At 36.1% G+C, this 13315-nt stretch overlaps 1 protein-coding gene across 2 annotated transcripts in view; it reads left to right on the forward strand.

The window, feature by feature from the left end:
• Positions 1–13315, forward strand: part of ARAP2 (ArfGAP with RhoGAP domain, ankyrin repeat and PH domain 2) — a 188381-nt gene that overhangs the window by 166871 nt on the left and 8195 nt on the right. Inside the window, exons 32-33 of one of the 2 annotated variants that reach the window (XM_029947648.1) lie at positions 7758–8109; positions 8845–9966. In XM_029947648.1, coding sequence (XP_029803508.1) covers positions 7758–8109; positions 8845–8951 — 459 coding nt within the window. In that variant the 3' untranslated portion in view covers positions 8952–9966. Of the gene's footprint in view, positions 1–7757; positions 8110–8844; positions 9967–13315 lie in introns of those variants that run through there. The other variant, XM_029947657.1, reaches the window with a different exon arrangement.

A 13315-nucleotide genomic window follows, 5' to 3' on the forward strand; every position in this document is an offset into this window, starting at 1 on the left:
TATTCCTCTTCACTAAAGGACATAGGTTTTGAAAATAATGGTTTATTTCCTTCGCTGTTTGCTCAGTTCTTCTCCACTTGCATCTAAATTTTTTTTAAGTGTTCTGCATAATTATGGGTTCCTAAGCTAATCTAGAATCTCAGAATTCTAAGAGTCACATTTCCCAGGAACCCACATTGGGAAACACAGTTTAAACAAACGAGGCAGACGTGTTACCCCAGCTTCTTCTGACATTGCCTTAGGATGAGATAATGGAGCAAAGCAAAAGGTAAACTGTTAGGACCAAGACACAAGACATTAGCCTGTATCCAGTATAAAATTAAGATGATGACTAAATATATAGTATAATAGTTTAATCTCAAATCCAGAAATTTGAGATACAAATTTTTTTCTTTTTTAGCATACTTAAGATCAGAAAACTGATAAACTCCAAACTATAAAGAACTTGTGATAGGCTCTTAAAATAATTCCATGAAATATTAACTGCTAGAAAAATCGCAAGTAATTAAACTAAGTTAACCTTTTTGTAATCTTTGCAAATGGGGTGATTCAACAAATTTGGCAGAGAAAGATTTTAAATGCTCCGAAGTTGGAAAAACATTGGAAGTTAAAAAGCATTAAAACACAATTATAGAAATTGAAAATTTCATATGAACCATTAAAATGTTATAGAATTACATTCATGTAAATAAAATATATTTATAAAATGATTAATCACTTTTGATCCTTTTTTCTAAAGTAGAAAATGGCTTAAAATACTGCTAAATAGCATATAGTCATAAGAAAAAAATGTATCATCACATCAATGGATGTATTCAAGAATTTTTTTTCAAACAAGGTATTGACAGCTTGGCAAATTTGGTGCTTTGGCCATTTGGTAATACCCCATTTCATGTCTGGGTTTCATGAGTTTCTATTGAAAGTTGGAGGAAAATACCTCACTCAGGCAGGAAGTCATCCTGGAAAAATCCACCTCTGAAATTAAATTAGTGAATTAGTAGTGAGCTAGCTGAATAAGCCAGGGAAAGTAAGTTGTCAGAGGAAATCGCACATGAAGAGGCAAACATGGTGCTTAAGAATGCATATAGTAACCAGAGGGACACCTGGGTGGCTGAGTCGGTTCAAGTCCTGATCTTATGGCTCCTGAGTCTGAGCCCCGTGTCAGGCTCTCTGTTGACAGCTCGGAGCCTGCTTCAGGTTCTGTGTCTCCCTCTCTTGCCTTTCCTTGCTTGTGCTCTGTCTCTCTCAGAAATAAACATTAAAAAGAAAAGAATGCACATACTAGATCCTGGCTGTGCTTTGGGTGCCTCTTGATCTGCAGGCATGTAGGGACAATAAAAGGCTCTATCATATGGCTGTTGGGAGGGTTCGGTGATAGCATACTTGAGAATTTATTAGAATAATGCTTAGTACGTAGTGAATATTTGAATCAAAATAATAAGGAACTTGGAAGATGATACGGGATAGTTTCAAAAATTTTTTTCAAAGAATTTCATTTGTAAACAAAAATAATGAGCAATGAAGAATGATGAGCAGTTCAAGCAGGAAATGGTGACCTAGAATCTTACCCATTAAGTACTTCTTTCCCCTGCCAGCATCCAGGAGCACATAAAGAGTCACATTTGTTTCAGACAGGCCAACATGGGGTTCCAGTCCAAATTCCCATTTATGTGACCTTGTCCTTTATAATATACTTTATACTGTAAGTAATCATGTTTATTTACTGTAAATAATGCATTTAAAGCATTTTGAGTAAACTAGTGATCAGATTACATATTTTATAGCATAGAGATTATCAACTTATCAGTGAACTTAGTAGTGAAAGTTATTGAAGAGTATTCCTGCTGTAATATACATATTGATCATTATATGTTTTGGTATTGTGAGACCTCCATAACCATTAGCCTGTATCTGGATATAATGGAAAATATAATGGCACAGACTAACGCCGTGTAAGTGATTTGCTCCGAGAACACATCCCTGCACCATGCTCTGCCTATGTATGACATTAGGAACTACTCTCTGCAGAGAAACGATTCCTTCTCACATCACTTCTGTTCAAAAAATTAGTTTTCTCTAAACCTATTCTGGCGCAAACTGACATCATCTGAACCACATTACCTCTTGCTCCTCTAATTTCATACCTTATCTATCCTTTTTATTTTATTTAAAAAACATTTTAATGTGTATTTATTTTTGAGAGAGAGAAAGAGAGCATAAGTGAGGAGGGGCAGAGAGAGAGAGAGGGAGACACCAGATCCAAAGCAGGCTCCGGGCTCTGAGCCGTTAGCACAGAGCCTGACACGGGGCTCGAACCCACAGACTGAGATCATGACCTAAGCCAATGTTGGACGCTTAACTGACTAAGTCACCCAGGTGCCCCTTCTATCTTCCTTTTTAAATTACTTGTGCCTTATCTTTTCAAGACATAAACAATGTCCCTTCCTCACAACATGCAAGGCACTCTAGCACACCATGCTTCATGAAAAGCCTCACTGACCCATCCTCTTAACAGGTCACTTCCATCATGTGACCCCACCTTCATATAAGATTATCATATAAGATTACCTCTCTTAGGCTAATATTAAGGTTTACTTGAAATTTTAGCATTACATGCATGAATACTTAGCCTCTAAAATTCAACATCTAAGAAAATCCTGAAGTCTATCTGCTAATGGTTGAAAGATCATGAGAACTGTTACCGTGATTATATATATGTGTGTGTGTGTGTTTATATATTCCAAAGACTCCACCCAAAACTCTTAGCAGTGATAAATTTAGTAAAGTTGCAGGATACAAAATTAATATACAAAAATCTGTTTCTATGCACCGATAACAAAGTAGCAGAAAGAAATTAAGAAAACTGTTCCATTTGCAATTAAAGAATTAAATGACTGGGAAAACTTAAGGAAGTGAAAGACTTCTACTCTGAAAAACATGAAACATAGATGAAAGACATTCTATGCTCATGGATTGTTAAAATGCTGTTTCTGTATACTAATGAAATAACAGAGAAATTTAAAAAAACAATCCCATTTATAATTGCACCAAAAATATATCAGAGTAACCACTTAACCACTAGGTAAAAGATCTACACTCCAAAAACTATAAAACACTGATGAAAGAAATTAAAGATGACACAAATGAATGGAAAGAATTTCTGTGCTCATGGATTAGAAGAACCAATACTGTTAAAATGCCCATATTACTGAAAGCAATCTACAGATTTAATGCAATCCCTATCAAAATACCAATAACATTTTTCATAGAACTAGTAGAAATCTGAAATTTGTATGGTACCACAAAAAGACCCTGAATAGCCAAAGCAGTCTTGAGACGAACAAAGCTGAAAGTATCACAATCCCAGATTTCAAGATATATTACAGTTATAATAACCAAACAGTTTGGTACTGGCACAAAAACAGACACATAGATCAGTGGAACAGAATGGAAAGCCCAGAAATAAACCTGTGCGTATGCAGTCAATTAATAAGCAACAAAGGAAGCAAGAATACACAGTGAGAAAACGACAGTGTCTTCAATAAATGGTGCATTGAAAACTGAATAGCTACCTGCAAAAGAGTGAACCTTGTCCACTTTCTTACACTATACACAAAAATAAATTCAGGATTATGGACTTTAAATGTGAGATCTGAAGCCATAAACTCCTAGAAGAAAACATAGGCAATAATCTCTTTGACACTGGCATTAGCAACATACCTTATGGTTCATCTCCTTGGACAAGGGGGAAAAAAGCAAAAATAAACTATTGAGACTATACCAAGATAAAAAGCTTTTGCCTAGCAAAGGAAGCCCACAGAAGAAAAACTGATTGAGAGAACATGTTTGTACATATTTCCAATATCCAAGTTTTAATATCCAGAATATACAGAACTTTTAGAACTTAACACCAAAATAATCCAGTTAAAAATGAGCAGAGGACATGAATAGGTATTTTTCCAGAGAAGACATGCAGATAGCCAACAGATGAATACATGCTCAATGTCATTAATCATCAGGGAAGGCCAATCAAAACCACAATGAAATAGCCCCTTACACCAATCAGAATTGCTGGTGCCCAAAAGACAGGAAATAACAAGTGTTGATGAGATTATGGAGAAAAAGGAAACCAGGTGCACACTCCCCTGTTTTGGGGGATGTAAATTGGTGCAGCCACTGTGGAAAGTAGTATGGACAGTCCTTAGAAAATTAGAAATACTATACTATCCAGTAATTGTAATGTGTATTTATCCAATAAAATGAAAACATTAAATCAGAAAGATAAATGTACCCCTATGTTTATTGAAGCATTTTTTATAATAGCCAAGTTATGGAAGCACCCCAAATGTCCAGAGATAAATGGATGAGGTGGTACGTATGTATATAGTGGAATATTACTCACCCCTAAGAAGAATGAAATCTTCCATCAGTGACAACATGGATGGACGTAGAGGATATTATGCTAAATGAAGCAAGTCAGAGAAAGACGAATCCCATGTGATTTCACTTATATGTGGAGTCTAAAAAACAAAACACAGAAGCCGATCCATAAATACAGAGAACAAACTGATGGTTGCCTCGTCCTTGGAATGAGCAAAATGGGTGAAGGGGAGAGGGAGATACAGGCTTCCAGTTATGGAATGACTAGATCATGGGAGTAAAAGCACAGCACATATAGTCAGTGATAGTTGAATAGTGATGTAGGATGACACGTGGCAGTACACCTGGGGCGAGCGGAGCCTAACAGACTTGTCAGATCACTGTTTGTACACCTGAGACTAGTGGGACATTGTGTGTGGACTGTGCTTCAATTTTAAAAAGTCTATGTTACTCCTTAATTTTCCCCAGGTAATAGATGCCAGGTAAATCTTACCATGATTAATATTTATTTATAAACGCTCAGTTATATCCCTATGCTGGTTACCCATCATTCTCATTAATCTTTCATTTTGGGGTAGGGCTATTTTGTTTTGGTAAAATATACATAACATAAAACTGTTCATTTTAATCCTATTTGAGTGTATAGTTCAATGGCATTAATTATATTCACATGGTGCAAACATCACCACTGTCTCCATTTTTTAACAAAGTCTAATGAAACTTTAGAATTAAGCTAGGTACTAAATATTTCATAAGTTTTTAGGGTACAAGAAATGTATTTACATGAGAGCTATAAGCATAACTTTTTCACAAAATTCCAAGTTTAAAAAAGTGTATAAAATATACTTATGAAAATATTTATATTCAGTCTGCATTTTTGTGTTGTAATTTCATGTCTGGATTGAATGGAACTTAGGAAAATAAAGCAGTGTTATATATTTGAAAAATTTTAAACCTTTATGCAATACTCCAAAAGCTAGTGATCATTTCCTATGTTACAGGCACTATACCAGGTTCACATTTCAGTGAACTAAAACCCTCTGCTTTCACTGAGTTGATTTTGTAGCAGGGCATTCAGATCATCACAATAGTAAGCGCTAGAGAGAAAAATAGAGAAAGGTGGGAGTTGTCTTTTAAACTTAATTATATTGAATATCTTTTCCATTTATGCTACTCAGTTTCATAATACTAGATTAACAGTGCATCTTGTTTCAACATTTTAACATAAATTCTCCTTCAGATATTTGCTTTCTAGGTTTTGCAGCTTTTACTGGGGACATTTTGAAAACATTTCTTCAATCCTTGCTTCCTGTAAAAAGAAAAATAACTTTTTTTTTTTCCCACTCCACCTACACTCTATTCCAGTTTATCCGGTATCCTTCCTTGCTCAGTGACTCCATACTACCATATGCTTGATTCTCCGTTGTTCGTTCTTACACTTAAATTGTTGTACTTTTTGATAATCTGATGAAAGTTCTGTATGCCAGAAATTGCCCAGTCACAAGACATCCTGAACACTAGTTAAGAAAGCACACCTCTGTAGTTCAGTGAATGAAAGTGCATTCTAATTCCTGGATCCAAAAGTGGGTTTTAATACTTAAATATATATATTTGATATAATTAGTAGTATTATTTATATGCTTAATATTAGTAATGTATTTAGTTTGTACATTTAATACATATATATAGGCAATACATACATATAGTTATTTCAGTATTTTCAGAAATGCAGCTGCAGAATTCTAAAAGACATTGTGTGAGAGGAAGTATTTCACTGGTCAGGTATTGGAAGAGGAGGAAAAGAAGAAACTTCTCTGCCATAGAACTTCTCAGCATTTTTCAGTATACCTGATACGTACTGTGAGTCTCAAAGAGGGGCTGTAGTCCAAGTCTAGAGCATACCCCACCTCATATCACCAGAGACATGTCACTGTAGGAATTTCACATACACAAATATGACACATTTAAGCCAAAATGAATTAGAAGAGGCAAGTTTGAAATTAAAGTCAATTCCTTGGCCTCAGCAACTTCTTACTAGACATGTCTCTGGAAGCCAGGGAAGCAAAACCAAAAATGAACTGTTGGGACATCATTAAGATAAAAAGCTTCTGCACAAAAAGGAAATAATCAACCAAACTAAAAGGCAGCAGGAGGAATGGGAGAATATATTTGCCAAATGACTTATCAGATAAAGAGTTCCTATCGAAAATATATAAAGAACTCATCAAACTCAGTACCCATAAAACAGTCTAGTGAAGAAATGGGCAAATACATGGACACTTTGCCAAAGAAGACATCCCGATGGCTAACAGACACATGAAAAGATACTCAATATCACTCGTCATCAGGAACTACAAATTAGAACCACAGTGAGGTATCACCTCACACCTGTCAGAATGACCAACATTAACAACTCAGGAAACAACATGTTGGTGAGGATGCGGAAAAAGGAGATCTCTTTTGCACTGCTGGAGGGAATGCAAGCTGGTACAGCCACTCTGGAAAACAGTATGGAAGTTCCTCAAAAAATTAAAAATAGAACTACCCTATGATCCAGCAATTGCAGTACTAGATATTTATCTAAAGGATACAAAAATGCTGACCCAAAGGGGTACATGCACCCCAATCTTTCTAGCAGCACTATCAACAATAGCCAGATTATGGGAAAAGCCCAAATGTTCATTAACTGATAAAAGAGGTGGCATATACATATACAGTGGAATATTACTTGGCAATCAAAAAAATGAAATCTTGCCATTTACAACAAAGTGGATGGAACTAGAATGTGTCATGCTAAGCAAAATGTCAGAAAAATATTATATGATTTCACTCGTGGTATTGATGAACATAGGCAAAGGGAAGGAAAAATTAGGTAAAACCAGGGAGGCAAACTGTAAGAGACTCTTAAATACAGAGAACAAATTGAGAGTTACTGCAAGGGTGTTGGGGGGATGAGCTAAATGGGCAGTTGCCATTAACGAGGACACTTGTTGAGATGAGCACCAGGTATTTTATGTAAGTGATGAATCACTAAATTCTATTCCCGAAACCATTATTACACTTATACGTTAATTAACTTGGATTTAAATAAAATTTAAAAAAATGAAAGTCAATCTGAATAACCTTGAGAGACCTCTTTGAAGCTATATGTTGAGTGTATCTTAAAATGAATTTCCATGGTCTTTCAGTTGATTGAGATGACTGTATCGATTTCTTGGTCAGTAAGTGTCTAACATGCCACTTGTGTCAAAGTAGTTAGAACCTAAATCATAGAAATAAGCTCAAAATTAGGAACAGCCACATTTCTGTAGAATATGTTTTCAGTGTAAATTGCAAGGAACCCTGCTTTCCCCTGCGATGTTGTATTTTATTTTCAGAGTGCGAGAGCAGAGCTGGAGCGGCTGCGGCTCAGTGAAAAGCATGACCAAGAGTTTGGGGACGGCGACTTGAGGGAGAGAGCCTCCATGGTGGCCCAGTGCCTGGAGCACAAGGACGAGAAACTTCGAACTCGAACCAGAAAACATCGGAGTTTCAACTGTCTGGAGGACACAGAGGCTGAGGTCCCTCACGGGCAACAGAAAAGCCAGAAAGCCCTCAAGACGTTGAGGAAGACTGAGGACAGGAATGGCAAAGCTGTTTTAGACTCTGATAGTAAGTTACCATCCAAGGTCATTGAAGAACTTAGCCTGGTTCTGCAGCGGACAAGAGCCCTTCCAAAAGACTTACAGGGTGAGCAGATCTTGCAGAAAGAGATAAAATAGTTTTTGCAAATTACTTTTTTGTAATATTGTATACAGTGTTTGTGTGCAAACCAGAAACCGAACAGTAGTTCATGGTTTGTGAGATTGTCTAGCTATATATAAGCATTTAAATAGTATTTTAAACTACATATGTACATATGTGATAAGTATAAGATTACGTTTTTTTGGTCTGAACAAAGCGTGTACAGTTCAAGTGTATAAATCTTGTGTAAGAAGGCATCGGTTACTTTGAGTTGGCCAGGCTTTTATAGTAATTGTCTGTTGAGTGGTGTAATTTATGAGCAGAAACCTCAAACTGTACTGTATTGTATAAAATGCTTTGTTTAAATGAAGCCTATGAAATTATATGTAACACATTTTGCACTTTGAGAAACCTTGTATATTAAGTTACCATATGTTTTTAGGTTTACATAGGGTCCACCATATAGAAAAGGAAAAGGGAAGTTGTAAAGAGAAAGGATTTATTTTAGTGGCTGCCTATCAGACATTGGAGTTGTAAAAGGAAGCAAAGAGTTAAAAAAAAACCAAGGAGGTCCGTAAAGATCACTCAAGTTCACTGTGGACCAGAACTTTGTAGTGAGGAATTGTTTATTAAGAAAACAAGTCTGGTGGCTGCCTCGTTCAGCCAACGACCACGAATTACGGCACTGGCCACACTTACGGTGTTGTGAACCGTCCATGGTGTACATTCACTACTCTTCAGTTCCTCGTAGGTGGCTGCTGAGAAGAAACCTGCACTGCACTGAAGACATTGTACACGGGACCCGGCATGGTTGCCATTTGCACTGTTGCTGTATACGTTTTTTTTAATGCCTTACCATGATTTTTGTACAAATTCATTATCGCAGGGTTTTGTTATTTTGATTTTTTAAATTCTTACTGCTTTACTTTTGTAAACACCTTTTGTATTTCATCTCGTTATTTTAAGTATGGTGGTCTCTTTCTCTGTGACATCAGAACTAACTGGAAGTATACAACGTATGGCCATTTTAGAGTGCAGATAGTTTACCCCACTTTTGGCAGCTATGGTTCACATTTAATCAGTCTCCTTATTTAAAAAAAAAAAAAAAAGGAGTCTCCTTCCTGTGCCTAATAAGTAATAACAAAGTCCTCTGTTTTTTGCCTCCACCTTAGGGTCAACTACTGAGTTGGTGATTTTCCAACAGACAATACTGTCTAATTATAGTTCACATTAGGGAAAGCACTTTTCATCCCTTTCCTAGGAATTTTATTAGGTCTGAGGAGTTTTGATTACAATTAGCGTATATAGCTAGGCTGCCCCCCTTTTCAGGGTCTTCTTCACAGTCTGTTATACGAAGGCCCATACTTTCGTTAAGTCCAGTCATTGTATAGGAATGTACTCTTAAATACTCTGAATTTCTTCATTGTAAAATCCTGATCACTTCTATTTGGTGGTGATAACATAGTTTGCCATGGGTGTGTGATATTTATTCTTTAAATCTATATCGATTAGATTTTTTTTCCAAAAGAAACTGCAGGTCAGTTTATGAATTTCAAGGTGGCACTACTGGGGAATGTTCATTTAAAGCAAGAAATCGGGATTTAGGGGAAATTATCTAAAACTATTATCCTTAATAAGTTATAATATTTATGAAATGAGGCATATGACCATATTTGAACATGGGGGGAAAAGTATCTGGAGTTTCTTACCTGCCTTCTCTGAAGATTTTTGAAACTTGAGCTTAAAATTAAGTAGCTCTGTTTCCCTTCCTTCATGTATAATTGTCTCCATTTTTCAAGAGTAAGATAAGGGCTAATGATGATGTCTCATATTTTGAATAAAAATTTTACAAGTCCACTGGAATGTGTCTATTATTTTTCAAAGGTAAATATTTAGAAATAAATCTAGTCATCTTACCTTTTCTCCTACCTTTTCTCCTTTTTAAACATTTGAATTTATTATATACTTCAAACAAACTGTCATTTATTTCAAACATGTCATTATGAATACTAATCTATTACTGTAAATGATTAATATACAGAGATGGGACACACATATTGACGGTCCTCTTTCATTTCTGTAGCCCTAAAGTTAATTATGAGGCATAGCTTTTAAATATTTGACCTCTAAACAAATCCTTACCTGATGATTTACCAAAATGGCATTGAGAATTCAAAACTAAGCAAAAGTAATTGAAGCAAAGTCTGACTTATGTACATAACTGTAATGGCTGCTGATTTGCATTGTTCAGAGGACAGTTTATAATTCTAGAATACACATAACTGTATGTCACAAAAGGAGATATTTTTGAAAAGTCAAATTTATTTGAAGAGATTATACTATTCAAATATTTTCATGTTTGCTCAAACTTTAGATACTTCCTCTGAGGAAAAGATGTTTAAACTTTTACCATGTTATGGGGCGCCCTGGCTGGCTCCATCGGTGAACGTGCCACTCTAGATCTCAGGTTGGGGAGTTTGAGCTCCAAATTTTGTGTAGAGATTACATTTAAAAACTAAAAACCTGGGGCACCTGAGGGGCACAGTCAGTTAAGCCGACTTCAGCTCAGGTCATGATCTCATATTCGTGGATTCAAGCCCCATGTTGGGCTCTGTGCTGACAGCTCAGAGCCTGGAACCTACTTTGGATTCTGTATCTCCCTGTCTCTCTTCCCCTCCCCCTCTCATGCTCTGTCTGTCTCAAAAATAAATAAAACATTAAAGAAGAAAAAACTTTAATGTAATCTTAAAAATATTTGCACCAAGACTTTCATAATTATTCACTCACCAAAAGATAGATAGAATTAGTGTCGCCTCGGTGGCTCAGTCAATTCAAGTGTCTGACTTCAGCTCAGGTCATGAACTCCTGGTCCATGAGTTCAAGCCCCACGTCAGGTTCTGTGCTGACAGCTCAGAGCCTGGAGCCTGCTTCAGATTCTATATCTCCCTCTCTCTTTGCCCCTCCTGTGTCTCTCTTACAAAAATAAACATCAAAAAAAGAATTAAGTTTATAATGTGAAAATTTTTCTGTCGTGTACAACCATGTTTATCTCTAATCATTTGGAAATGCAAAGCACAGAAATGAATATTACAGGTAACTAAAGCTCATCTGTTTTAGATCATTTATTTTTATTGCAGATGTTCTAAGTTATATTGTATATTCCTATCCTCTCTGCTGTGGTTATATGTTGAATGTAAACTTAGTAATTCAGATAACTCTATAGATTTAAGATCTTTTATGAATTACAGAATTTGTGTTCAGAATCTAAATGTCCTTATCTGAGAACTGGGAATAATACCTATCTTGTAGGCATTTTGTGATGACTAATTTTATATATATATATATATATATATATATATATATATTTATATATATATATATTTATATATGTGTTTGTGTATATACATATACACACATCTATTGCATAGAGGTTTAATAAATATTACTTATTAATGATTAGTTTTTTTGTTCTTATTTGGTTCAAGTCCTGAGGCTTCCTACTGGTTTTCCAATTACCTCTATCAGTGTTTTTTTTTTCGTCTCTCTTAAAATATGCATTCATGCAACAGATGACCACGGGTTGTGGGCTGAATTGTGTTCCTGCAAACTCTGTATGTTGAATACCTAATCCCCAGTACCCCAGAATGTGGACTTTTTAGAGATGGAGCCTTTAAAGAGGTGATTATTAGTACGGGCCTTGATCAAATCTGACATGTTCTTAAAAAAGGAATTTTGGACACACGAAGAAGCACCAGGGGATGTGTGTGCACAGAAGACAGACCGGGTGAGGACACAGCCAGACGCTGGCCTTCTGCAAGCCAAGGAGAGAGGCCTTAGACAAAACCAAACTCTAATATCTTGGTCTTACAGTGCTGGAGGCCAGAAGTCTAAGAAAAAGTCCTATTGTTTAAGCTACCCAGTCTGTGGTATTTTGTTAGTGAAAGCCCCAGCACACTTTTATGTTAATAAAGATATCATATAAACAGAATACTTACAAATACTGGTTCTTACAATCTTGTTACACATCTCAGAATATCTTTGTAATGTGACATCAGTGTAAAATACAATGTAATATTACAGCTATCATAATGATTAATGGATGGTGAAAGACCATGTAGAGGTAACTGCTTAGATGTCAGCTAGATAGGTAACTTTTTTTTTTTTGAAAATAGTTAACTGAGTTTATTTTTTTTACAGCATATCATAAGTCTTTTTTTATATTGCTTAGACTTTATATTTTTATGCTGAAATAATACAGCATAAACCATTGAAAATTTGTCTAGCATAATTATGGTTTGGGCCTGCTTGTAAAGATTCAAATTCTATGACATCAAGAACACTTCCAGCAGAGAAGATGGTGCTGACCTTTCATGATATTTGAAAGAGAATACTGTGAATCCTTTTTTTCAGCAAACAACTCAGAGAGATCTTGAGTTCAATAACTGAGTATTCACTAGACTAGGAACAGACATAAAGTCATTTCAATCAACACAGATGAGCCAAACCATAATCCTGCTGACTGAGACTGGGTCAACACTAACCCTCATCAAATAAAAGTGACATTTGTATCTCATCAGAAGGGATCTCATCTTTTCCTCCAGCAAACTGTCTCACTCGCCACCCTTTTTATCTCCTCCCATTTTCTCTCTGAACCCTCATTATTGTCTTCTGCTTCCCACTGTTTACCATAACTGCTCCTGGTAAGGTCAGAATACCCTCACTGCTAATTCGAATGGTCACATTTCAGTCACTGTACCTGACTTCTCATCATCTATAATTTCACACAGTTGGTCACCTCACCTTTGTGAAATATATTCTAGCATTGGTCTCCAGGGTATTTCTATCATGGGTTTTCTTCTTCACTAGTCAGCCTTGGATCCCCTACCAGATACTCATCTCTATATAAATCAACTCCTAGAGGAGCTCATCTAATCTCATAGCTTCAAATACAGTGCATATTCTGTCTATCCGATACATTTAGTTCCAGCCTGGACCTACCCACTGCGCTTCTGAATGTAATTTACATTTCCACTTGAGTGTCCAGCTGTCTTCTCAAATACACCATGTCTAGATCTCTTTACCTGCTCCTCATCCTTTCCCTTCCACCCTCTTCTGCCCTTTCCAGGACTCAGGTATCACAGATTAACCAGATTATTCAGTAATGATAACCCAAGTTGGCAGTCTAAGCTCAAAAGTCTACACTTCTCAACTC

The sequence above is a fragment of the Suricata suricatta genome, chromosome 1, assembly GCF_006229205.1.
Source record: "Suricata suricatta isolate VVHF042 chromosome 1, meerkat_22Aug2017_6uvM2_HiC, whole genome shotgun sequence".
Classification (NCBI taxonomy): Eukaryota; Metazoa; Chordata; class Mammalia; order Carnivora; family Herpestidae; genus Suricata; species Suricata suricatta.